We start from the raw sequence: 27783 nt of genomic DNA, 5'->3' as shown, positions 1-27783 counted from the left end.
TTCGGGCCATATTTTAATGTATTCTACTTATTAACTCCATGATTCTGGCTGTCTGTCTTGTCAACTATTTTTCGTTCTTTCGCATCTGTAGGTAGTTATCTCAAATATACTAAGTGTATAATATATGGGTAGGTATATTATCTATGATCAATAGAACAGACAAGGCTGTATAGGCTTAGATCCCCTTGCCTTTCCTAAGAAGGAAAAGCTGTACCAAAAAAATAATCTATGGTCAGTAATACCGTTTGTTTTCTAACATCGTCACCTGGTGCTTCTTTATTTGGATTATTTAATTTCTTAGGTTGCTTATTTTAGCAATTCTTTGGATAGTGATTGTTTTGTCAGATTTCTTTTTGTAACAATTATACCTAATTACAATTTGCTTTAAAAAATGGAACAAAAAAGAAAAGAAGAAGATATTCCAGGTGAAGAAGGCAACTTATTAGAACAGCCAAAGGAAGATACGATAGCCCCTCGAAATCCTTTTATGAAAGTGCGCACCTATGTTTTGGCGCTGAGACCGTGGTCTCTAAGTGCAAGCTTGTTACCGACACTTCTTGGAGCAGCACTCTCTTACCGGCTACCGGGCGACAATGGTTTCAGTTGGTGGACTCTCTTGCTAACATTGTGCACAATACTTCCGGTTCATGGCGCCGGTAATGTCGTCAACACGTATTTCGATTTTGTTAAAGGAATCGACAACCGTAAGTCCGATGACAGAACTTTAGTAGATCATATTTTGAGTATTGATGAAGTGGTATCCCTTGGTGCAATACTATACCTAGCTGGATGTGCATTTTTTGTTCCGTTGGTAATTTCATCACCTGCCCGTATGGAGCATCTAGCTTTAGTTTATTTTGGGGGTTTATCATCCTCCTTTCTATATACTGGTGGTATAGGTTTGAAATATATAGCTCTGGGGGATATATTAGTTTTAGTAACATTTGGTCCAGTGTCTGTAGTATTCGCTTTTCTGGCCCAGACGGGACGAGTTGATTGGCCCATAATGGCTTATGCGATACCGTTAGCCTTAAACACAGAGGCAATATTACATAGTAATAATACGAGGGATTTAGAAATAGATTGTAAAGCTGAAATAGTAACACTGGCTATACTAATTGGAAGAACAGCATCTTATCTATTGTTTGCATTTTTATTATTTATTCCATATATAATGTTTGTGGTTGCTTCTGTCCGTTGTTCGTTATGGTTCTTGTTGCCAATACTTACATTACCAAGAGCTTTTGAAATAGAAAGAAGATTTAGAAGTCCAGATGCTATGAGGTATGTGCCAAGACAAACAGCTAGGTTAAACTTTTATTTTGGTATGCTATACATGATCTCATGTTTGTTTGCTAATAAGCTGCCATTTCTTTTACGATAGATAAAAGATAGGTGGACACTAAATTTATTGTCTGGTACCAAATATATTTATAAATCTAATAATTACGTTATTTGTTAAATAATTTAATTTTGTGAAAAAATAAAATAATTATAATCTAATGTTGTGAATCTTATTGAGTTAAATATATTTCCATTTTTAAATTCACTAATTATAGTTCCAATAAAATCACTAAATTATTACAATGTTAATAGGAATAAGATAATTTGATACCACAAGCTACTTAATGCCTTAAAAATTTTGTGACCAATTGCAATATAAGATTTCTTTGAGTACCCAATTGATTATAATTATAATCTTTAGTCCTAAATGACAAACAAACTTCACACAAATTTGTATAATATAATTTTTTCTAATGTCGAGAGTTATGTCTTTGCCTTGTATGTTGTAATTTCTCCTTCCAGTGTAAAGAATATTTTCACTAGAAATAATGTTGGTAATAGTTTCCCACTATGTTAATTTTATTCATGATTGTAGACTGATAAACATACCTTATGCCATACATATGCAAATCTAAATGAATGAATGGAGAGATTTAGTTATTAGATTCTAGCATTATTTACGTGAAGGTGATATAATATCTTCTTATTTCTTTGAATCTCTTGTAACATATTCATAATCTTACAAATATTCCTATCTACAAAGTGTTGTGTATTAAAGCTTTATTAATGTTATTGTGTTAGAAATTATGCAATCTTCTTTATCATATTGAATATAGTTAAGTGTTAATGTGAATTGGACAATAATTTATTGTTAAAAATTAAGAAAAAATATAATTATTTACAATTTTCATAGAAAAGCGATTTTATTTTAGTTCTATTCAATAAAACCCATGTTTTACTTTTATGCTGTATGTGTATTTATATAATCAACATAAATGACCTCTAGTATAATGTCTTGGTAAAATATAATAATTACAAGTGAAAATATACAAGTGAGACCATAATAATTTTTAAGAAATGGATTTTAGTATGGAGCAACCTTTTTAAAAATTATCCATGACTTGGCAGTGATTTTAAAAATACATATCTATAGTATAAGTATTAAAACTACATGGTTTATATTATTATTTTATGTTTATCAAGTATGGCTATTTATATTACTTTGAATGAAAAAAAAAAAATCCATTTCTAACAAACTAATTATTTAAAAAAGGAACAAAATCACATTGATTAAAATTAAACGATAAAAAATAATGTTTGCTAAAAATAGACTACACATAATATCACTAAACACAATAAATTGAATAGTAAAATTAAATACATTTTTTCCTAAAATTTTATTTTCATGAAAATAGTCTTTAATCAACACTCCATACATTTGTTTATTATCGTATTACATAATATTATTTATAATGTTTGATTTTTGTATATTTAATCATTAGTTTTAAACTAATGTATGACTAATCGATCCACAATCGACGTTATTTGCACATGACTAAAGAAAATTTAGTTTTTACTTAAAAAAATGCTCAGTTACATGTTTTGCCATTACATTTTTTTTATACTTTCCGGGGTTTAGACAAGCACCTCGCCACGGAACCGCGTCAAGTGAATGGCATTCATAATATTAGGCCTCATTTCCTATATATACAGAAATGGGAGTACAAACATTATGCTAAACAGACCGAATACCAAACATGGGGACAAAGTTGCTATTTTAAATTTTTATATACAAAAAAAAATGCATTAATTTTAAACGTAGGCAGCGGCTTGGCTCTGCTCCTGGCATTGCTGAAGTCCATGGGCGACGGTAACCACTTACCATCAGGTGGGCCGTACGCTCGTCTGCCTACAAAGGCAATAAAAAAAAATCGATAAATGTAACAATGCACTGCACACGACCTTCTTTTAGCTTTTTACATAATAATAAAATCATTTGAAACATCTCGGCCTACATAACATGGAACAATAGACATGGACACTTCTTTAGTTTTTTTTTTTCTATTAATTCGATCAAATCTCAAAAATGTTTAAACCATTTCAAGGCAAATTAATTCCATTAACTGAAAACTATTTTGATTTAAACGATAGCAATTGAAGGCGTTTCGGTTTTATAAATGTAAGAAATTTAGTCACAGAAAAACAAAAGAAAAGTTCAAGAAATTGTAGATCAAAATAACGGAATTGATATGCACTTCACCTTTTCATATTATGTGGTCTAGAACCGAATTCCACTTGCCGTTGTCCAACAGTTCCAACATTCGCGGCCATCGCTTTTAAAACACCTTAAAACTGATTCACTCGAACTCTAAAAACACTATGGTACGAGAATTTTAATCTACGTATTATTTAATCAATTTGGTGCCATCGATATCAATCAATTGATTCAATGGACACCTTGTAGTAGGAAAGCTACGACGATAATATATACTAAGTTTTGTCTAACACGTTCATTAGTATAGTTAAGATATTCACGAATCGTTCTCACAAACACACACGCTCTGGATAATCTCAGTCACGCGCGGACAATAGTCCCCGAAGGCGGATTACACCTGTTGTTAGTCTTTATATGTGTAATGTTATGTACATCAGACTTTAGCCTTGGCTTTGGACGATTACGTTGATTTTTTCTCGCGTTGCCACTGTTGGATTCTTTCTTTGAGTTCAGTCGCTGTAATAAAAACATTCAAGATTCAGATTATTTTTTTAATTCGGTGTTACCACTCGTAGGTAATGTTGTGTATCCGCATGGGTTCCACTAGATCAATGTAACACCACAATCTTCTCTATTTATGCCTTCTGGTTCAATAGTGGAATAACCATTATAAAATTCAACTGATGGCTTCAAGCTCATGTTTCAACGTGACCACCACGAAGTCGTCGTGGCCTAATGGATAAGACGTCCGGTGCGTTCGTATCGAGCGATGCACCGGTGTTCGAATCCCGCAGGCGGGTACCTATTTTTCTGATGAAATACGTACTCAACAAATGTTCACGATTGACTTCCACGGTGAAGGAATAACATCGTGTAATAAAAATGAAATCTGCAAAATTATAATTTGCGTAATTACTGGTGACAGGACCTCTTGTGAGTCCACACGGGTACATACCACCGCCCTGCCTATTTTTGCCGTGAAGCAGTAATGCGTTTCGGTTTGAAGGCTGGGGCAGCCGTTGTAACTATACTGAGACCTTACAACTTATATCTCAAGGTGGGTGGCGCATTTACGTTGTAGATGTCTATGGGCTCCAGTAACCACTTAACACCAGAGGGCTGTGAGCTCGTCCACCCATCTGATCAATAAAAAAAAATCATATGATTTCCTTGAGCTCTAGTAACCATCTAACGGCAGGTGGGTCGCCAGCTCGTTAGGCAGCGGCTTGGCTCTGCCCCTGGCATTGCTGAAGTCCATGGGCGACGGTAACCACTCACCATCAGGTGGGCCGTATGCTCGTCTGCCTACAAGGGCAATAAAAAAAATTTATAAAATAACACATCAATGCAAAAAACAATCATGATAACTGTAATGGAATCTGATCAGTACCTGGACGTAGTTGGTCCTCGGAGAGAGGCTGTCGGTTGAAGGGGTCCGTGGCACTGTTCAGTAGATGACGTAAGATCACCGACCTGTCCATTACCTATTTAATACAATTAAAACACAACACATTAATAAAACTCCGCAAAAACATGTAACTATACTGAGATCTTAGAACTTATATCTCAAGGTGGTTGGCGCATTTACGTTGTAGATGTCTATGGGCTCCAGTAACCACTTAACACCAGGTGGGCTGTGAGCTCGTCCATTCATCTAAGCAATAAATAAAAAAACAATGATATTCTTATCGCCCGGGATAGTGGTAACGATGCTATCCATCTCTCCATAGAATTCAGTGTCGCATGGCAGTCCGCCTCCTTGCATGTCCATTGGTTGTTGAGAACTTCAAAAGGCCGATTCCTGAATTGCTATTAAAAACTTTAATTTAAAAAATAAGATTAACCTAGTGTATTTTATTTTTAAAATATCGACTAGAGCACTGTAACTAAGTACAGGGTGGCCCATAAGTCCTTTGAAAAGTAAAATTTGAATAAAACGAACAGGGCGCGCGTGAGCGGTGCAGGGGAAGCGGGAGGAGTAACTTCGGTTTCTGGGAATTTAGTCGCGATGGAGCGTTTTACCGGAGCGGACCGTGCGTTTTGTGTGCGCGAGTTTTATAAAAACGACAATTCGGCAACCGTTGCGCGGCGTAAATTTCGAGAACACAAAGGTTTACACAACTTTGACGACACTCCAACTCTTCAAACGATTAAGAACTGGGTTGCTAAGTTCGAGGAGACCGGTTCGACGTTAGATAAACCGCGGTTGGGTCGCCCAAGGACGTCACGTACGGAACAAAATATAGACACAGTGACACAGTCTATTCGCGAAAATCCGACACAGTCAACTCGTAAGCGCGCCAGAGCATTAAACGTATCCAGGACATCGTTACAACGGATTTTGAAGAAAGATTTACATATGCACCCTTACAAAATTCAGTTGGTTCAAGAATTAAAGGAAACTGACGGTATTCAAAGACAAAATTATGCGAATGAAATGTTGAATCGGTTTACTTCCTTCAATAACATAATGTTCTCTGACGAGGCTCATTTCCATCTTAACGGGCATGTTAGTAAACAAAATTGCCGCTATTGGAGCCCCATCAATCCAAAACTTAAGCATCAGAAGCCCTTACATAGTCCGAAAGTGACTGTTTGGGCCGCTATGTCAGCCCATGGTATCCTAGGGCCTTACTTCTTTGAGGATGGCAGAGGGCGCGCAGTTACTGTTACGTCGGAGCGATATGTGGCTATGATCGAAGAGTTTTTCATACCAGAATTGCAAAACTTTTCAGGCTTTAATGCCAGGACGTGGTTTCAACAGGATGGGGCCACTTCTCACACCTCTAACACTGCTATGCCCGTTATCCGTCAACTTTTTCCTGGCAAAGTTATCTCTAAGAGAGGAGACATTTCCTGGCCTCCACGTAGTCCAGATCTGACCCCGATGGATTTTTTTTTGTGGGGCTACCTTAAGGCTAAAGTATACGACACAAACCCGCGGTCAATTGAGGCCCTAAAAGAAAACATCCGCAGAGAAATGACAAGCGTTTCAGCAGTGACGTGCCGCGCAGTCATCGACAATTTTAGACGTCGTTTGCAAGAGTGCCGTGATCGCAACGGATTACATTTAGGAGATGTTATTTTCAAAAAATAATTCCCGTTTTTTAAGCTTTTTATGTAAATAAAAATTTAATTCATAATGTAATTAGTTTTATTTTAATAATTTTTTTTTCATATCAAAGGACTTATGGGCCACCCTGTATATTAAATAAAATCGATTTCAAACCGCAAACATTTTTTTTTAAGAATTGGTTTGAAAGAATCGGATAAGTGATGTAACAATCGTTTTCCAATAAAAATATAAATAAAATACTATTTATGATTAATTCGTTTAAAGTTTTTTTTTTATCGTCTCAATGGGTGAACGAACTCACGGTCCACACCTAGTGTTAGCGATAATGGACCTCAGACATAATGCGAATACAGACTCCGACTCTGAGGCATGAAGTCGAAGTCTCAATTGTATTGTATAAAGGCTGACCTTCCGTTAAACCGGGAAATCATTACTACTTCGTAGTAGAAATAGGTAGGATGGACCTTCCCGTGCAGACTTACGTTACTAACAGTAGAAGTCAGTTGGTGATCACAGTACGTTCATATAATAGAGAACGCTGCTGTCCAATCCTCGAAGAATAGTCGCTTTACGACACCCAGGAGAGTGGGTGGTGCTAATCCAGGTCGACACGACGCGGCCAATGCAAAACCGCGCGAAAATAAAATCACATCGTCTTCTCGCATTAAAACTGTATAATCTCAAAACTTACTAATTTTACAGGAGAGTGTTTTAAAGGTGTAACATGTGATTTTTTAATATTAATGATCTTTGCAACATTTATTTATGAATTTTTACCAGTTAGATTCTCTGTCTTTTAAAGTAAGATAAAATTATGTATTGATTTTGTTAATAGCAGTCAAAACATCGGTAAACAAAAAAAATAATAAACTACGCTCTTTTGACAGTATTTATGAGAAAAATACTGATGATACCAAATGATTCCGCATATTAACTCAATTTCGAATATTTTTGGAAACCGTACACTTTTAATGAGAAAAGACAACATTTGCTGATAGATATTCTAAGTTATAATTAAAATGTCAAGAAGCGAACCTTCCCAGAGGGTAAAACCACGGGATCCGTCATCAGCGTATCCATGAGTGGATCCCGAAACTCTTCAGGGGCGTCTGCAAATTCGTCGCTTTTCTGCTGGTTCGACACTGAAACAAATAATTATTATAAATAATCTGTTTTTACTATTCAAATACGCAATATATTTAAATATATATTAAACAATTGTGACAAGATCGCATCATTAACACATTAACAGCAGACACAATTATTGATAGTTTCATGTGGCAAAATTTGTGTTTTTAATGTATGATAAGTGCCTCGTTATATTTTGTCTCATTTTTTTTAGGATTTTATGGCCTGTAACGATACCTTTAAGCCAAGCCTTATATTTTTTTCTTATATTCATAAGAAAAATCAGTTGAAGCGAAATGAAATGATGTTATTTAATTTGAAACTTTAATCAATTGGGATGAAATTAAATGAAACGCGATGGGATGGGATTAAATAAAGTCTCAGTAAAATTGTGGTTTCACTGAGACTTCTTGGAAGAAGCCAAGAAGGTATGTCTGGCGGCTTTGTTGCATCTTCCCACATTTATGCACTTTCCGCCGTGACTTTATTACACATTTAAACCTGAAGAAAATTTAAATTGACAAAATAAAATAATTTACGCAACTTCGCTCCTCGCGTACCCGCCAATAATTATTTGATACCAAATGACGTCACACGTAATGAAGTTCTTATGTCAAAAGCCGTTCTATTCCCTGTGTGTGGAGAATACTTGAGTATATCTTGTGTTGAAGTGAACTCACCAGCAATTTGATAGGCATTGTCTGCGAGCGCTTTAAAGCGTTCTATTTCTGATGGTGTCTTTATGTAGGACTTTGTGAGCCGCACGGCCGCCTCGTCAAACAGTTCTTTCCGGAACGATCTCTGTCGAAAAACATCACAACACTCCATCACTAAATACTCGTAAACGTAAATTTATAAAATAATGTACGTGACATCGATTAATCACCGACAATTGGGCCCGGACGCGATCACGTCACGCACTGACCTTCTGAACTGCTTACTAAGTATTTAGAACCAAATTTTATGTTTAAGTTAGAATCTAAACTAAGAATAAGCTTTTATCGGGAACATGGTAGCAGTATTTAATTACATTAGAAACGATTCATTAGTTTCAGTGGTTAACCCTCTAGACGTACCTTTCAATAATTATTAAATTTTCTTGTTTAAAATTCCGTTCAATAAAAGAGTTCATATATTTCAGATTGATTGATTGTTAATAAGATTTGTTTAGTAATAGACTACTATAGGTTTTTTCCCTACCTAAGCCAATAGCCTTAAGAGGCTATTTCAGCTTTACCCTAATGTGTAGATGAGGTCAAGCCCTTCGTCGAACTATAGGTAGGGAGATACCACCACCCTGCCCATTTCTAACGTGAAGCAGCATGTGCTTCGGTAATCACTTAACACCAGTTGGATCGTGAGTTCCTCTCAGCAATATCTATATATTATTAATACCTACGTGAAGCAGAAACTTTCTACCCCTTTTTACGAAAGTTGCGCGGACGGAAGAGTATGAAACTTCGCACACTTATAGAGAATATAGAGGAGTGCAGAATGTTAATTTTTTTTTAAATTATGCACAAACTTTAAATCAATAATAAAAAAAACAATACACACACTACCTTGTATCTGACATACACACGCATGCATACTATTTGTTTATTGTCAAAGTTTTCTTAGGTACTTATTGCTTATAGTCTATGATCAAATTGAGAATAAATTAAATATTGTTTGTCTTTATTAATATTTGTCTAAAGTGTAGTCTTGGCGAAATCCGTGATTATTTATACTAACATATAAATGTATAGGGGTTTTTACGGATGTTCCGTTATAACTACTGAACCGTGCATCCGATTGACTTTAAGCTTGTTATCCATGTAGAAAATACATGTACTTAATGGATAGGCTAATATTTATACGAGTGTTGGACTCCCTACACCAGTTGCGGGGGCGCTAATGATGAGAATCTTTGTGGGGGCTGAGAAATAATAATGTTAATTTTAAATGCCCAGCGAAGCGGACGGGTACAGCTAGTAGAAGTATAATATTGACAATAGAATCATAAAAGTGTACAAACTTATAATTTCAATTAATTATAGTCCAATTTCGAGTGCCCGGGGGTCCCTAGTATATAGAAATTCATGTATAAGAGCCTATTTCGATAGGTAGATCGGGTGTTGTTAGTAGAGTAGTTATGAGTTCAACGCACCTCGTCGGCGGCCAGCGCGGCGTGGAACTGCGGGGAGTCCAGGTGCAGGTAGATGTCCACGAGCTGACTCAGCAGCCGCCGCGGCTCCCAGCCGTACTTCTCGGGCCGGCGGACCTGCACAAATAATTGTTTTCTGTTAAAAGCATCTTAAGCAGATACGTTTATTATAAAAGAGAGAGAGAAAACAAGATACATTAATTAAAAATCTTTTTGCACTTTTTTATGAATAATAAAAAAGAAATCTCCTGTATGGTTAAGAAGTTTTGTAATTATCGATTATATTGTATAAATAATAATATTCATATTTATTGAACATTAATATTATACACTTTAATATTCAGTTAGCATTAATATTAAGAACTCCTTTACAATGAACTCTGCACTAGGCATGTCTGTGATACAGAAGACCAATGACCAATGCTCGCCTCCACGGTGTTTCCCGAGCGCTATGACATGTCCTTCAAACGAAGCTTGTGGAAAGTATTGAGCAGTAGGCAGCGGCTTGGCTCTGCCCCTGGCATTGCTGAAGTCCATGGGCGACGGTAACCACTCACCATCAGGTGGGCCATATTCTCGTCTGCCTACAAGGGCAATAAAAAAAACGTAAATGCCGCCACCCACCTTGAGTTATGAGTTCTAAGAGCTCAATATAGTTACAAGCCTTTAAGCCTTTCACTCTTCGATATGTAGTGTGGAGCTCACCTTAAGGTTTTTACACTTGGGGCCGCAGAGCTGCTGCAGGTTGAAATTGAGCATGGAGGCGAGCCGGTCCACCAGCTCGCTGCGTAAAAACGGCTCTTTGATCTCCACCGTCAAGTACTCCAGCATGTCAACCGTTTCTCTGTAAATATTGTACCCATTATAGTTTAACAAACGGAACGTTTAGAGTGAAAGGGATGAATGTATGGGAAAGAAAAGGACGGAGGAGAGATGGTCAAGATGGCGATCGGACATTATAAGTTGAACAACTGCGTGTGCTAAAATAATACATTTTGTTACTTCTCCAAAAAAACTGTGTTATTTTACTTTGACCTAATCCCACATCAAATACACACAAAAAAGGCCAACACATTTACCAACCAGCCTTCTCAAAGAGCGGTTTCTTCATCCTAAGAACTGTCATTCGTTTTCGTTTGCTAGCGTCAAGAGAAGTTTTCTAAATTGTTCGATAACAAACGTGTTTTGTGTACTCAATATTTCTCTTAACTCGATCACCCTAGCTATTTGGCCCTATGATGTCTGACGATGGTCTTAATAATGCGGTTTCCCCGACATATATATAATATACTAGCTGACCCGGCAGACTTCGTAGTGCCTCAATCAATAAACAAAATAACTAAACTTTTGTACAAAATAAACTTAAACAAAAGGAATCTGTCCGACGGGGGACACATCAAAGGAAAAACAAAATTGTTATTTTTATTTAATTCCGAGCATTTTCATATTTTTTAACCTTTTAAACCTTCTGTGGTCCACAAATAATTTAAGACCAAAATTAACCAAATCGGTCCAGCCGTTCTGGAGTATTAGCGAGACTAACGAACAGCAATTCAATCCGTCTGGTGAAGTGGTAAGCGACATGGTCACTACACAAGGGGGTCGCGGGTTCGAATCCCGCCAAGGGAAGATATTTATATGATAAATATAAAATGTATTTTCCAGGGTTATGGGTGTATCTTAAATATATGTATGTGTATAATAAAAATCTTACATTTATTTCCGTTATCTGGTACCTGTAACACAAGTTCTTTACGAACTTAGCACGGGACCAGTTAACGTGGCGTGATCGTTAGTAAATATATATTTATTTATACATATAACATATTTTATATAAGTTATTTGTAAAGTTAAAACGGTGCAAAGGTAGAATGTCGCACCTGGCGAGCGTGAGGTAGGAGCGGCACTGCCTCTCGTCCTGCGCGAGCGTGCGGGCGCGCGTCTCCCCGCCCGCCGCCCCCTCCTGCGCCTCGTGGATGCGCTTCAGGTACTGCGGACAACACCACGCCACTACATACATACACACTCAACACAACTATCTCGCTAGGTATCGGAATATAGAACTAGTTATCTGTATAACATTATTATCTTCACAATTAAAACTCATCTCGATTTGTGGCGGTAGTCATCACAGAACACAAGGTATTTGATAGATGCCTGAATCTCGCTTACCACATTTTCAATATAAGCGTGCAAGTTACGATCAACAACATTCTGATCGTTGGTCTAACGAGCAATACGTTCCGCTCGGTGGAAGATCTTCCTTCCGTCGTAAACCTACACGACTTAACTTTTTCTTCCTAGATGGAGTGGGTATAAGATCTATTCACAATGTAGTTTGATTTGATTTATTTCTACAAGTACCGTACCACTTACGTGAACTCTCATTGAAGATGTCGGACTATAAATTAGCAATTACGGGGTTAAATTAGAAAATAATATGATGATATCAAGCAGTGAGATACTGAAATGGACGCATTAATATAAAAGAAGCCAAACTACAACCAACTAAGACATATTACATTTTACAATACAATCGAGACTTCGACCTCAAGCCTCAAGTAACAGTAGGTGGGCCGTGAGCTTCAAGCATTTATTCAATAATTAAATTATTCAAAAAACATACCAATAAAATACATTGGTAAGATTTGAACAATAGGAGACTTCAACAAAAGCAATTACATATATATAAAAAGGAGAAGATTAAACACTGACCGTGAGACACTCGTCGAGTAGGAATGTGGTGTCGTTCATCAACATGTTGATGAACTTCACGAACTGACGACCGGAACGGGATTCCTTCACGATGGCCTGGAACCACACAACAAGGTACAGTACACTGGTGGTAGGACTTCTTGGAAGCCCGCACGGGTAGGTACCACCACTCTGTCTGCCGAGAAGCAGTATGGGGCAGCCGTTGTAATGAAAACTGAGACTTAGAACTCATTTCTTAAGGTGGGCAGCATTTACTTTGTTGATGTCTATGGGCTACAGTGACCACTGAACACCAGTGTGCTTAGTGCAAGTTCTCGATAGCGTAAAAGTTAACTCAAATTTGTATGGAATTAGAACAGCGCCCCTAGCGGCCAACTGAGGGAGCACAAGTGGACGGTGTTTTTTGGGTTTGTTAAATTTGTAATCGGATTTTATATTTAATGCTCGATGACAATTTTATATTGTAATTTAAAATTAAAACTTTAAAATAAAATAAGAAATCCCGCCCAAAATTGTGGACGCACGAGTATACGTAATGTGCCTTTAGATTTTACACTTAAATTATTTAATTAAACAAAATTATTATTTCCGAATCAGGTTCGTCACTGACCTGTTTGTGTATGGGTCGTTCCCACATTCCCTTCAATATGATACTGATATGGAATCGAATAGTGAACTTATCGTAGAACTCCGTGCTCTGGCCCGTAGTCTCAATGTCCGTATAGAATTTCATCAAAGCGCTGGGCAGCTCGTTTTGCGACATCGGATGGTCCATGAACTTTTCGTATACGTTTTTCAGCTTGAGCGGAACCGAAAGGTTTATCACGAAAAGCACTTCGACAATTTTCGCAACAAGATATGGATTTTTGATGAGATGGGAATTGCAGATGGCGCTGAGGAGCCACGTTATGATTGGATCCTCTATGTATTCAGCGACTATTTGAGGTACGTATCTGAAAATGGACAACAAATAACATTATCTATAAGTTAATACGTGAAGAAAAAACTTTGCACACCTTTTAATTTTACGAAAATTGCGCAGACAGAGGACTATGAAATTTCCCATAGTTATAGAGAATATAGAGGAGGGCAGAATGCTAATTTTTTTTTTAAATTATGCCTAAAAAATACATTAAATCAATAAAAAAATATTACACACACTACCATTGTATTTGACGCATACACGCATGCTTGCATACTATTTATTTATTGTCAAACTTTTGTTCTTGACGTCTGTGGTCAAATTGAGAATAGATTAAATATTCTTTGTCTTTATTAATATTTTTCAATAGTGTGTAGTCTTGGCGAAATTTGTAATTATAGAAGTAGAATTGCGGGGGCCTTTAATAATGAGAATCTTTGTGGGGCTGAGAGATAATAATGTTAATTTTATAAGCTCAACGAAGCGGACGGGTACAGCTAGTAGAAGTATCATATTGACAATAGAACCACAATAGTGTACAAACTTATAATTTCAATTAATTATAGTCGAATTTCGACTACCGGGCGACCACTAGTTATTATTATTATTCCGGTGTCAACCTCTGTTGTGTTTTAGCAGATATTAAGCTTATACATTTTTTGTATAATACAGGAGAATGTTGTTAGACGAGGCCACGACCGTCAGCTTTGAAGATTATCTACGCAAGGAGGAGCTTACACAATCTGGATTATAGCTTTTCATACAAAATAAACTTCCAATTTGAATTGCTGTTCGTTCAGTCTCGCTACAACTAGAGAACGGCTGGACCGATTTGGCTAATTTTGGTCTTGAATTATTTGTGGAAGTCCAGGGAAGGTTTGAAAGGTGGATATGAAAATGCTCGGAATTAAATAAAAATAACAATTTTGTTTTTCCTTAGCTGTGTCCCCCGTCGGCGAGATTCCTTTTGTATGTTTTAAGTTTATTTTATACAAAAGTTTAGGTCTTTTATTTATCTTTTGAGGCACTACGAAGTCTGCCGGGTCAGCTAGTTCCTGAATATATATTTTCACTTTACACTTTCAAACTTAAGAAAACAAAATGTTACCAGACATACTAAAACCTAAAAGCATAGTTTATGAGACTCACTGCACAGCGAAGAGCATGAACTCGGCGACGTCCTCGACGTACCACTCGGGCGTGGCGCGGAAGGCGAGCGCCGGCGGGCCCTCCCCCGCGGACGCGTCCAGCTGCCGCGACAGCAGCGCGCACACTGACGAGTAGAACTGCACGCTGCGCCGCATCACCTCGCCCTCCAGCAGCGCCGTCTCCGCGCACTGCTTCGATCTAGCACCCACCGACAAACTGTTATGTGACAACCTGTACCGGGTCTTAACAAGAGAGGCGACATAGGTTCCGTTATCGCTTACACGGGCCAACGACCTCACGGACCACCTGGGGTTAAGTTATTAAGTGAGAATAACGACTGTCCCACAAAAAAATATGGAGGAGAGTAGCAGCCGCCCCTGATGAAGATTGAAGACGCAAGAAAGAAGAGAAGAGAAGAGGGAAAGGAAGAAGGAAAGTCCCACCCATCACTACCTCAAGCCTGCCCTACAACATCCTGCAGCGCATCATCTCTCATTAGGCAGGGAGATTCAGCCCGGGCAGAGGGGTTCCTCCAAGGCCCACTCCGTGCCCCCGCAAGAGGGTACGACGACCCTCCTTCCCTTGTCCCGCATTTGGAATTGGAACGCACGAGGGCTTTGCAGCAAAATTAGACAAGAGGATAGTGGACGTTCGACATGTTTGTTTCTTGAATAATGGCCATCCCCCCTGATAAATGCTTTACGACATATTATTATACCTGTTTAAGATGATACCATCATCTAATTTTACAATCGCATCGCCCGCCACCGGAATAGAGTTTATCCATACTACCTAGAACCACTGCGTTCATCCACAGTGTGATTCCAGAGATCTTATTTGCCATGTACCATCCGGCTTTGGAATGAGCCCCTCTCCACGGTGTTTCCCGAGCGCTATGACATGTCCTTCTTCAAACGAGGCTTGTGGAGAGCACTTAACGGTAGGCAGCGGCTCGGCTTTGCCCCTGGCATTGCTGAAGTCTATGGGCGACGGTAACCACACACCATCAGGTGGGCCGCATGCCTGTCTGCTTACAAGGGCGATAAAAAAAAAGTACCTGTGTAGACGTTTGATCTGCCTTCTCCAACGTCTCAGTAGTTCTCGATTCCGCAGAGCTGAAAAACTGTTTCTCCATTGTGGTTCTGCAGCCATCAGTTCTTCGATTACCTTCTGTAGGTCACGGAAAGCGCTGTAAATTGAAGAATCAAAATTATTTACTATTTTTTGTGGATTTTTTTATATATAGGTATGTATGGTCTTGAAATTCATGAATGCGGCTTCCAGATCGATTTAGATCGTACGTGACCACCGCCGCTCTTGGACATTGGCAATGCCGATATAACCGCAAAGGACTCCTCAACCTTGTTCTTTTATTTCCTTTCTAGGTAGACGAGCATAGGCCCGTCGGTGAGTGGTTCTTCTTCTTCATCATTGTCCTCACTGCCGAGGATCGCGACCAAATGTGACTTTCCTCCACACTGAACGATTATGTGTGGTATGGACCGCATGGTATATACTACCACCAACCACTCTCTTAACCAGATCTGACCATCTATTTTTTTTTTATTGCTTAGATAGGTACACGAGCTCATAGCCCACCTGGTGTTAAGTGATTACTGGAGCCCATAGACATCTACAACATAAATGCACCACCAACCTTAAGATATAAGTTCTAAGGTCTCAGTATAGTTACAGCGGCTACCCCACCCTTGAAACCGAAACGCATTACTGCTTCACGGCAGAAATAGGCGGGGTGGTGGTACCTACCCGTGCGGACTCACAAGAGGTCCTACCACCAGTAATCACAAGAGGTCCTACCACCAGTTAATCTAGCTGGTGAGTGGTTATATATAGCATAACACGTCTACATGCTAATTAACTCACACCAGCGACAGGTCGATTTTGGAATTTGGCGGCTCGACGGCATGGCATTAAGCTTTCTATATGAATCAAAGTACTTCCTATAGGAATTAGGATGCAAGCACACAGATAAATTTCGAATGCTATTTTTTTTCCTACCTATGCTGATAGACATGAGAGGCTATTTCAGCTTCACCCTAACGTGTGTAGGTGAGCTCACGGGGCTCAAACCGAAGTATTGCTAACACGAACCCTAGCAAAAGCCGTGCTTCGCAGAATCTACCACCGGATCGGAAACGCGACCCACTGAGAAGATCCGGCGAGAAACTCAGTGAGCTGTGTCTGTGGATTAATTCGCTCGTCGAGCCCTTCGTCGCAAGCGACGGGTTCGACGAGGACGGTGACCGGGGAATTCTATACAAACAGAGGTAGCAACGGCGGCAGTCGCCAGTTACCTACCGAATACGTCTTTGGTGTGTGTGTAATGCAGGAATGAGTGCCACGTGATGCATGTGCAGCGTCAGGAACCAACAAACAGTCTGGAATTTAGCCTCGGGCCACTTGTGGTTCGGATCGTTATCTGAAAGAACAGATTATACTATGTATTTCATTTGTATTACTGATTTCGTATGTGCAAATATTTCTTATACATATCATAGACGTCGTTTTTTTTTGTTTCGTTTCGTTTCTACCCGATGGAGACGCGCATAGACGCCATCATACTTACCAACCAGCCTTCTTGAAGAGCGGTACCTGCGTTTGCTAACGTCAAGAGAAGATTTCTAAATTGTCCTAAAACAACAAACGTGATTGGTGTACTCTATTCGCCCCTATGATGTCTGACGATGGTGTTAATAATTGTGGCTTCTCCGACATACATAAGTGTATTTTTATTAATACTCAGAGACGTTCGAAAGGACATGCTTATTAAATTATTTAGGTATCTCGTGAAACTTACTGAGTTCATCGAGCCAGTCCTGGGCCTCTTGCGCGGTGAAGTACAGTCTAGTCTCGTCGCGGACGTTCGCCCACGAGTCCGGTTGGAAAGTGTACAGCGGGTACACGCGCTCCAGCTTAATGCGGACGGACAGCAATTGTAACACCGAACACACGTTCAACATGAAGCCATCACCTGAAATATTTATTATTTTAATAGTTTAGATGGGTGGACGAGCCCACGGCATACCTGGTCAAATGCATTACCGCATTATTTTGTTGTTGAAAAAAAGCGGTACTCTCAGTTTTTATTATCAATAATACGGCATCGTCATGACCGTTAATAACAATTTGTTCTCTGATGTCTGATTAAAATTCTTTGACATAAAAAAAATTCTCAACCTATTCGCTTGTAACCTAGGGTGCTATTCTAGTTATGCCCGGACGGGTAGGTGAGCTCACGGGCTCAACCTGAGAGTATTTTCTAACACTAACCCTAGTAAGAGCAGTGCTTCGCTGAATCTACCACCGGTTTAAATTCGGTTTCGCGACCCTTTGAGGAGAGCCGACGAAAAACTCAGTGGGCTGTCTTTGGGTTACTTCGCTCGCTGGTCTTTGGGTTAGTTCGCTCGCTGAATTTTCGTCGTAATCGAAGATTTCGATGAGGACTGTGACCGGTGCTTGAGAGGCCTAAATGTACCGAGAGAGGATTTGGGGGATCCGACAAGACACGTTTGCGTTGTCCCGTCGCCTGGGTTAGATAGGGTTCGATTTTCCTATCGATATACTTATCTACATACATTTTGGATTCAAGGATGTAACACCAGTTGTAGTTGTAGTTTTTTGTTTTTTTTTTCCTACCTAAGCTGATAGCCTTGAGAGGCTATATCAGCGTAACCCTAACTTTTGTAGGTGAGCTCACGGGGCTCAAACCTGATGACGTTGCTAACACGAACCCTAGCAAGAGCCGTGCTTCGCAGAATCTACCACCGGATCGGAAACGCGACCCACTGAGAAGATCCGGCGAGAAACTCAGTGGGCTGTGTCTGAGAGTTAATTTACTCGTCGAGCCCTTCGTCGCAAGCGACGGGTTCGACGAGAACGGTGACCGGTGCTTGAAGTACGTAAAAGCACCGTTAGTGGATCGGGAGCCTAGTTGTAGTACTGTACAAACGCGGTAATAACTAGAGTATTGAAAATCAAACTACAAATTTTCAAAAACGACTTGGACTATGAAACAATGAATATGAAGAATTACTTTGCAATTCGAATTGCCCACACGTATCGATACTTCAGAGAGGCGGCATTAACGTTTTGGCGACTGTGATCTCCGGTGCCCCATTTACGCCAATTAAGTAGCATGAGCGCTAATTAAATTTAAACCTAATATTCGAGCAGCCGTGATGTCAACAATTTTTTTTCCTTTACTGCACATAGTCGGTGTGATATTCCTATTGAAATACTCCTCAGGTTAAAGCCCCGTGACCTCACCTACTCGTTCGACTATGCTGGCATAGCCTTAGGGCTACCAGATTAGGTACGAAAATAATAATTTTGAAATAGCTTTTGCCCGCGACTTCGCGCCGACTAGTTACTTTGGCATAACGCTAAATTTTACCCGCCTCTTCTTTTACGTAGAAAGTGAAAATATTTTTGAATAATAGAATTTTATGGAGCTATTTAAAAGGGAAAAACCCGATTTTGAAACATTCTTTATTAGTGCTCCGCTTGTATTGGTCTCAGCGTGATGTTATGTAGCCTATAGCGTTCCTCAATAAATGAGCTATCTAACACTGAAAGAATTTTTCAAATCGGACCAGTTGTTTCTGAGATTAGCGCATTCAAACAAACTCTTCAGCTTTATAATATTAGTATAGATTGCGCTAAAGTACCTTATCACTACATAGTAAAAAACAAAGTCGCTTTCTCTGTCCCTATATCCTTATGTATGCTTAAATCTTTAAAACTACGCAACGGATTTTGATGCGTTTTTTTAATAGAAAGAGTGATTGAAGAGGAAGGTTTATATATATAATAACATCCATTAAATAGTGGAGAAATCAATAATAAATAATATTATAAAGAGGAAAGATTTGTTTGTTTGTTTGTTTGTTTCGAATAGGCTCCGAAACTACTGGACCGATTTGAAAAATTCTTTTTCCATTAGAAGCCGACATTGTTCCTGATGAACATAGGCTACTTTTTTTTAATTTTTATTTATTTTATTTTTTTGGTTTCATGTGTGTTTTAATGTTTCCGAAGCGAAGCGAGGGCGGGTCGCTAGTCAATAATAAATTAGTTTCCGAAGCGAAGCAAGGGCGGGTCGCTAGTGGCTTTATAAAAGTTGAAAACAGTGAAACGTGTAATGCGGAATCAAACAGCTATTTTCAAAATGTTAATTTTGAACTTTCTCATACATTCTGACTAAGAGTTACAAAAGTTTTAGTACAGTAATCGTCGTTATGATGAGCAGAGGCGAATGGCCGCAGCGATGCTGTCAGCCTTGAGACGTAAGATAATAGTAACAAATACACGAAGAAATGACGATTATTAAGTGACCGAAACAAAAAGAAAAGAGAAAAATACAAAGTTATTTGGCAAGAATGAAAATACACCCGATCACTTTCTAGGTATTGGATTGAATCCAAATAATGAAATCGTACAATCTAAATACAGGTGTGTTCGTGTTAAATTTTGTATGTCTATACTAAAAGAGTCTATATTGCATTTAAATGGTAAAGTGTCATATGAAAAATTCATGTGCATACATAATAAACAGTATTAAAATCATATTCCAAGGAATGAAATTTCACAAGTTTATCACTGTATTTATGTTGTTTGCTAAAGTGGACGGGGAAAATATGTCGAGCGAAAAATGCAGCGCACTCGTGGTTTGAATGGTTTTGATACATTTTATGTTTGAATTTCAAATCATAGCCTTCGATTTGTTTACTATTTTAAAACCGCCCACAGGCATGTATGTACCTACATCGAAGATGTTTACAAACAAAAAACATTAATATAATTATAGTTAAGGTGGATCAAGCCAAAACACTATTCTGATGAAAAATATCTATTTAATAGAAAAATATTAAAAAAAAATACATTTTACGAATTTGGTAAACGTGTTACGTATTAAGATCTTGAAATAAAAGTATATAATCATATTTCATCAGAACAGAGTGCCAAAAAAACAACAAATCCTCATTTCATCCACAACTGCGCGGGTGGAGTTACGTGATACGCCTAGTATTATTATCTAGTTACGTAAAACTACATATTGAATTCGTTAATTGAAAGACTACAATTCTATTTGTGTCTGAGTCGACGTTGAATTAATAGCATATAATGTTCTAATCAGCGTTTTGTTTGCCGAAAATTATAGAAGTGAATGATCTACTGTGCACGCCAGTACTTTTCCCGAGACACTTGCGATCGTAAACATAAATATTTACACGGAATCAGTTACAGTGTTACAGCGGTTCGATGTAGGGAAACGTATTATTTGGACCGAAGCCAAACATAAGTTTATTAGACAGAGACGAGGTTAGCGGCATTTCAAAGAAATCTAACATTTTCATCAAGTCATTCAGTCGTAATTTTGCTAATTGATATTTTTATTATGTTTCCAAGACATTGTTGTGTCTTGAAGCACTATCGTGGTCTTTACTAGAAAACGCACTAAAGCGGTCAATACGTAAGGACTAGATTGGCGTAAGAAGACAATGGAATGAACACCAACAAATGTAGAAAACAAGGAAAAAGGAGTAGGGTAACAAAAGACATATTTGGTTATTTATACCCGGTGGTGCAAGAGTTGGCGCCCCTAACTATCATGTGTTCGATTCCCGTATTTAGCAAATCTTGGTGTGATGAACAAATTTGTTTGACCTAGTGTAGGTGACTAGGTGTTTAATTTCTATGTGTATATATTTTAATTTATATAAGTATGCATATCAGTCTCTAACTCTCATAGTACCTACAGGGAATTCTAGTTTGGGATCTAGTCTAGTAATAATACGATTTATTGAAATTAATTAAATCATAAGTTTTATTTTTTAATCTTCATTGAATACCACTATTATCTGAGGTGATAAAAATGGCCTGGAGAATTTTAATTTTCAATGTTACTACAAGACAGAGGTAGGTAATGCTACAGTCAAACCACTACCTCAGGTTTTATATAATACTAACAATACCCTGGGAACAAGTCACACACAGTTACTATATAACTGTGTGTGACTTGTCCCTCAGATAAGAGAGGTGCTCGATGAAGATATTTAATTAATTTCAATAAATCGTTACATAGCTACCGGGCGAAGCTAGTCTAAAAAAAGTTATAAGCCTAAGTTATTCCTTATATCATCAGCTATCTATCAGTGAAAGTCTCGTCACAATCGGTCCAGCCGTTCCAGAGATTAGCCGGAACAAACAGACAGACAGACAAAAATTGTGAAAAATATTATTTTGGTGTATGTAATGTATATATATTCATATGCATGTAGTAAACAGCGGTTATTTCAATATTACAAACAGACACTCCAATTTTATTTATATGTATAGATTTCGTTACGGGGATCATTTTACGTAACTCACCAGCGAGCGTACGTTCATCAGTCTGCAGTTGTGCGCGTCGTTCATTTCGCTGCAGTATGGCCGCGAAATAGTTTAGGAAAGGCTCCCTAGCCTCGGGACAGACCAGGATATTATGACAGATGTTGTGCAGAGTATTGCGACTGGCTTCCACTTCCCGTTGCAGAGCAAAGGCCAAGCTTCTGTCTCCGGTTCCCGAAGAGAACAGACGCTCTGCCAAACGGGGGTTCTCTTCCGCGAACAACGATACCTGGAATTATGCATCTTATTTAAAAAGCTTCTCATTATTTATTTTTTTCTTATTCCTACACTACATCTCATATTTTGTGAACTCGGCAATACAATAAAGATATTTATAAAAAACTAGCTGTATCCGTCCGCTTCGCTGGGCATTTAAAATGAATATTATTATTTCTCACCCCCACCAAGATTCTCATCTTTAACGCCCCCGCAACTGGTGTAGGGAGTCCAACACTCATATAAATATTAGCCTATCCATTAAGTACATGTATTTTCTACATGGATACCAAGTTTCAAGTCAATCGGATGCATGGTTCAGTAGTTATAGCGGAACATCCGTAAAAACCACTGTAGTCTGTAGATTTATATATTAGTATAGATTATGTGAAAAAAAAGGCTTGTCGGTAATGAAACTCACTGAGAAGAAGGGCCCGAGGAAGCTCACGCGTGCGATCTCGCGGCCCGGTGCTGAGGTGACTGGGTCCGGACAGAACGAGGGTAGGCGCGCCAGCAGCTCGCACACAGGGCGGCGCGTGCCACGAGCCCCGGCTCGCACCTCGCACAGCGCGTGTAGAGCTCGCAACGCCGCCCCGCCGCACACGTGGCCCGTGCCCAATGCACTGCGCATCTCTTCACGAACTCCAAGCACCAGCCAAGTAAACACCTGTCCGATCCCATCATCGATTACGCTTTTTCATTACACTAAATCAGGGGTGGGCAAATATTTTGATAGTTGGGCCACATTGCAGATGAAAATTTGACCTCGGCCCAAAGAGTTTTTTTCTAATTTTAAGTATAGTTTTTGCTAAGGATGTCAATTGATGAATTTTTTAGAACTTTTAATAAAGTTGTGCGGCTATTATACATACTGTAATTGTTCAATTAACATAATTATATTTTCGAATAGGAGGCGCTGAAAAGAGCGGTTGTCCGGGAGAAAAATTTGACTCCCACCGGCATTTACGTTAGATAAAAACTAATATTTGTGTTTTTAATAATAATATATATAAAATGCTTCACGGGCCAGACAAAATTCTACCGAATCCGGTTCGCGAGCCGCCATTTACCCAGGCCTGCACTAAATGATAGTTGCAATTATCTAACGATTTTGGTTACTAATTGTTGGTACTTGTAAATATTCAGTTTAAGAATATCTGTCACATTTACATATAAAACGACATATCAGTGACATTAGAGTATCGTGGACCTAGTTTCAAGATTATGTTTGGATGGGCAGACAGACAGGCCTATAAAAACTAGTGTTACTTAGAGCCTATATAAACCACAACGCGGATACCGGTGCCCACCTTGAGCCATTAACTAGGGTCTTATTGGCAAAACGTGATACCTACTATTATACAGGCGATACTATAGATAGAATCGAGCACAAGGTTGTTTTGCAGCACAAGAAGGCAGAATGCTAACACCTATTCTGTCAGAACGAGTTCCATTCATGTCCTTAAAAGAAATAAAATTATTCTAAAGATAATAACTACAGATTTATTAATATTACAATTCAGTATTTAATAATACATCCTATACTGTAACATAATTGTGCTAGTATACTTAGAGAGGCAATCTTGTGTTGTCTTGATTATCAAGATTTTATTGTAACTATCAAAGTCTATAAGCAGCAGGTACCTGCTTTGCTGACGTCCATCAGCTTCGGTGACTACTCACCACTACATGGGCTTTAAGCTCATCTGCCCACAATAAAAAAAAATAGCAGTCATCACGGCCTAGGGTGTTAAAGGACGAGACGTCCTCATATATTGCGTGATGTTTATATTTATTGCTTAGATGGCTGGACGAGCTCACAGCCCACCTGGTGTTAAATAGTTACTGGAGCCCATACACATCTACAACGTAAATGCGCCACCCAACTTGAGATATAAGCTCTGAGGTCTCAAGTATAGTCACAGCGGCTGCCCCGCCTTTCAAGCCGAAACGCATTACTGCTTTACGGCAGAAATAGGCAGGGCGGTGGTACCTACCCGTACGGACTCACAAGAGGTCTTACCACCAGTAAAATGGTACTATGGATGGTACTATGTTCGTTTTCAAAACCTGCACGCAGGTCCCATTTTTGCTAATCAAATACAATATGCTTAGCAACATATGTTCAGGACCGTCTTGCATGATCCAAGAATAATGGTAATAATGACCGGATCCGCAAGAATTTAATTTTCGTAATTACTGCTCATAGGACGCATTGCGAGGGTAGAAACCACTTCTTATTGCATTAATGAGCAACTGAACCCACGACTCACTTAAGTGTTTAATAGTCACCGGAACCCATAGGTATCACAGCATGACCCCACCCATTTTGAGTCATCAAGTTGACTAGTAAAAATTGTATTGTATTTGTAAGTTTATCTCTGAATCTCAATGAATTATATCTTCCGTAGAACTGAATATAATAAAATCTTTTTATTATTTTTCAAGAACACTAGTTTTGCTCTTGGGTGTGTTTCAAATCTTAAGACATTTCAAGTATATTTCGTTAATTTTATTGTTAAAAATGTGATTTAATTCCACAATATACTAATAAAAGCAGTGGAATAATTATTGATGATAATTATTGTAGTGTATTAGTGAAGATACTTGTTCTCCTTTTAATAAAAGGATTGCTGAGAGCGGGTTGTATAAAGACAGACACACAATAGTCTCGGTAGGCAGCGGCTTGCCTCTGCCCCTGGCATTGCTGAAGTCCATGGGCGACGGTAACCACTCACCATCAGGTGGGCCGTATGCTCGTCTGCCTACAAGGGCAATAAAAAAAAAAAACAATAAACTGATATGTTACCCAACAAATGTGCTTAAGTTTAAGTTCATAATTAGATAATAAAACATAACAGTTATCTTTTTGCTAATTTGTCTGTCAAATACAATGTTTGTTTCAAATTCAAATTTCTAATCAATAATAATTTAATAATGCAAAAATTATGTGCTTATTGGAGTAGGTTCAAATTTAGAAGCTTTTTTTCAACTTTTTATTTGGTTTAATACAGCATATTTGTATTCTTACTGTACTGGTTGGTTAACTAAGTTTATTTACAAATGAATATAAACCAATTTATATCAATGTAGTTGTTTGTTAGATAAAAACAAACATATGCGTTTATTTCAAATCCAATAATTGGTTGAATTTAACTCAATTGCAAGAAATCTTGAATATCAAATGTTGGTAAACATTCAAATCAATAATTTATATTTCAATTTAAATGTCATCATAACATACTTGTTGAATAACAAAACTTGTAAACTCTACCACTGGTTCCAAAAAGAATTACAGTACTGAGAACAACCAGTGAAACAACAAACGCAGCAATCCTGGACTATCTATTATTCAAGATATTTGTTAAATAAGTTACATTATAAAGGTCCTTACCTCATCAAATATTTCTTTATCAAGATATGTAGCAAGCAGTAATTCTGGGATGAGGCCCGTTGGTGCATTCCCAATCAATATGTAAGGTAATAATGGTGATTTCCTGCACTTTTCCAATTCGAACCTTCCTTGTAACACTAGTACCAAATGATTGACCAGTATAGTTCTCAAACTTTGGAGCAAATCACTCAAAGGTGGTTCTGAACTCTTCTTGGGGTGTTCTCTTTCATATGAGTTTACATTATTGTAGAATTGAAGTAAATAACTAACAACTAAGCCTTGTGTGGGCATCGTTTTCTGGATTGGTAGGGCTGGTGATGGGCATTCAGGTTTATCGGCATCTGTTTCTACACTTGTTGAATTGGACAAAGAGTCCTCACCATTCTCCTCATTCAAGTTCTTTGAAGTCTCAATAATTGCAGTAAGTTTTTGATTCAATGGATCACCACCATCTGCTATTTGTATTATGACATCCATTAAAGCTTCAGATATGAGCTCAGTCAGAGAAAGCTTTGGATTATCAAGTAACGAGGCTGCCACTGTTGGCACAAAAATCCCACCTGCATAATTAAATGTGACAAGTTTTATTCTAAAATCCTTTAAAAAACATATCTTGATTTCATAGAATTTTAAATTAAAAGAACTGTTTAAAAAAATAACAATTTTGTTATTATTGTAAAATATTATGGATTGTTTCCAAATTAGGTAGGAAAGATTATTTCCAAACATTAACTTTCCTTTCATTCCTAATTAATATATATTAATTTACCTGCACTGTCATCTGACCATGAAACTTGAAGAATCTTGGATACAATGGTGCGTAATTGCTCTTCTGTCAACTCTGTGCAACTGACAGTTCGAGATCTATGTATTTTACGTGCCGGAGATGCTGATGAATCATCTTCAACCTTAAATTACACAATAGGTTAGAAACAATTTTACAACAAGTTACATTGGATTTTTGGTTCTTTGCTACCTCCATTGGTTCTTGCTGAGCTTCAGATTGAGAATTTCTTTCAGACACATCATCTACTTCCATTGACAAAGAACGACGAGAACAACTTGGTGAAGCATTTGTTTGTCTTGGTCGTACAGGTGATGGCTCAACAAACTGTGGTGGAGATATAGATCTCGATGTGCTATCTTCCCTTGTGGAACTCCCTTCTGAACCGGCAACAGTATTTTGCGGTAAGCTTCCCACTCTCACAGACCCACAACTTATCAATGTGTCATCACCCATTGAGTCAAAGCTACTGTACTGTCGTGTTTGTGTAAGATCTGTCATTTTTGTGTCTGGCATTTCATCCAATATATTGTTGTCAGTTTTTTCTGTTACAATTAAACCGTCTGCTGATATTTTATTTTGATCTGATTGATCTGACCTGACTTCTTCTGAGTAATTGGGCTCTCGATTTGCATTCGCTGTGTCAGGAGTGGTGGGTTCTGTAGAGCTTCTAGTTGAAGGAGCTGGGGACAATCGTGAGGGTTGCTGTGGACTGTGTAGGTCAGGAGAAGGAATTGAGGCGCCAGGGGTTACCGGAGGACTAGCTGAAGTAGGCACTGATCCTGCACTATTAAGAGCTGCGAGCCGAACCAGGCGTCTTCTTCGTATCTGTAACGAATATTGACATCTTGCAGCACGTGTGAGTAAATGACAATTGCTGGGACGTTCACCATTGACGCTTTGTTTTGTTACGAAATTAGATTGGCCATACGTAGTAATAGACGGTCGTTTAAAAAATTTATTTTGACTTACCTCCTCTTGGCTCAATTCACTCATGATGAAAATTATAGAGTAGATTTTTCTATTAATTTGTTCGACCTATTCTGTTACGTTAATTTTTCTTTCAATATTTTTAAGAAAAAGAAGCACAAGCCACACAACGAGTCAGTCACCTCGCTCAGCTGTTTGACGTTTGAGGCTGCACAATGACAATGACGAAGTTAATAATGAAAATACACGCGTCATCTTTGTAGATGAATTAGTATAAAGAGTATGTCTCTTTTTGTGATATTTGAAACAACGTAAACAAAAAGAGATAGCACCAAATATGACATTCACCCACTATACAAATGTTACCCTAGCAATAAAATCATTCTAGTACTATGTAGCTTAAGTTTTTTTTAA

General features: G+C 38.2%; 2 protein-coding genes across 2 annotated transcripts; one reads left to right on the top strand and one right to left on the bottom strand.

The window, feature by feature from the left end:
• The first annotated feature begins 248 nt into the window (after window positions 1-248).
• On the top strand, window positions 249-2531 carry heix (UbiA prenyltransferase domain-containing heix). The gene has a single exon (XM_028173401.2). The coding sequence runs from the start codon at window positions 392-394 to the stop codon at window positions 1382-1384; it is 993 nt and encodes a 330-aa protein (XP_028029202.2). The 5' UTR covers window positions 249-391; the 3' UTR covers window positions 1385-2531.
• Ube4B (Ubiquitination factor E4B) lies at window positions 2238-27592 on the bottom strand. The gene is made up of 19 exons (XM_028173400.2): window positions 27412-27592; window positions 26632-27267; window positions 26425-26563; window positions 25656-26215; window positions 22683-22928; window positions 22028-22274; window positions 17454-17627; window positions 16955-17075; window positions 15693-15824; window positions 14636-14833; window positions 13175-13517; window positions 12565-12660; window positions 11730-11839; window positions 10555-10693; window positions 9853-9966; window positions 8384-8504; window positions 7611-7717; window positions 4890-4983; window positions 2238-4015 (listed from the first exon to the last, which is right to left on the bottom strand). Exons 1-19 carry the CDS (start codon window positions 27433-27435, stop codon window positions 3960-3962), a joined length of 3657 nt encoding a protein of 1218 aa, XP_028029201.2. The 5' UTR covers window positions 27436-27592; the 3' UTR covers window positions 2238-3959.
• Window positions 27593-27783: the final 191 nt, after the last annotated feature.

The sequence above is a fragment of the Bombyx mandarina genome, chromosome 03, assembly GCF_030267445.1.
Source record: "Bombyx mandarina strain Sakado chromosome 03, ASM3026744v2".
NCBI lineage: Eukaryota > Metazoa > Arthropoda > Insecta > Lepidoptera > Bombycidae > Bombyx > Bombyx mandarina.
The sequence above is the reverse complement of the archived record's forward strand: the minus strand, read 5'-3'. Positions and strand labels throughout refer to the sequence as shown.

Coding starts and splice junctions, on each gene's coding strand:
- heix (XM_028173401.2), top strand. CDS start 392: ATGGAACAAAAAAGAAAAGAAGAAGATATTCCAGGTGAAGAAGGCAAC.
- Ube4B (XM_028173400.2), bottom strand. CDS start 27,435: ATGAGTGAATTGAGCCAAGAGGAG. Junction 27,268..27,411: donor GTGAATTGAGCCAAGAGGAG/GTAAGTCAAAAT, acceptor TATTCGTTACAG/ATACGAAGAAGACGCCTGGT. Junction 4,984..7,610: donor TGGTTTTACCCTCTGGGAAG/GTTCGCTTCTTG, acceptor TGTATTAAATAG/GTAATGGACAGGTCGGTGAT.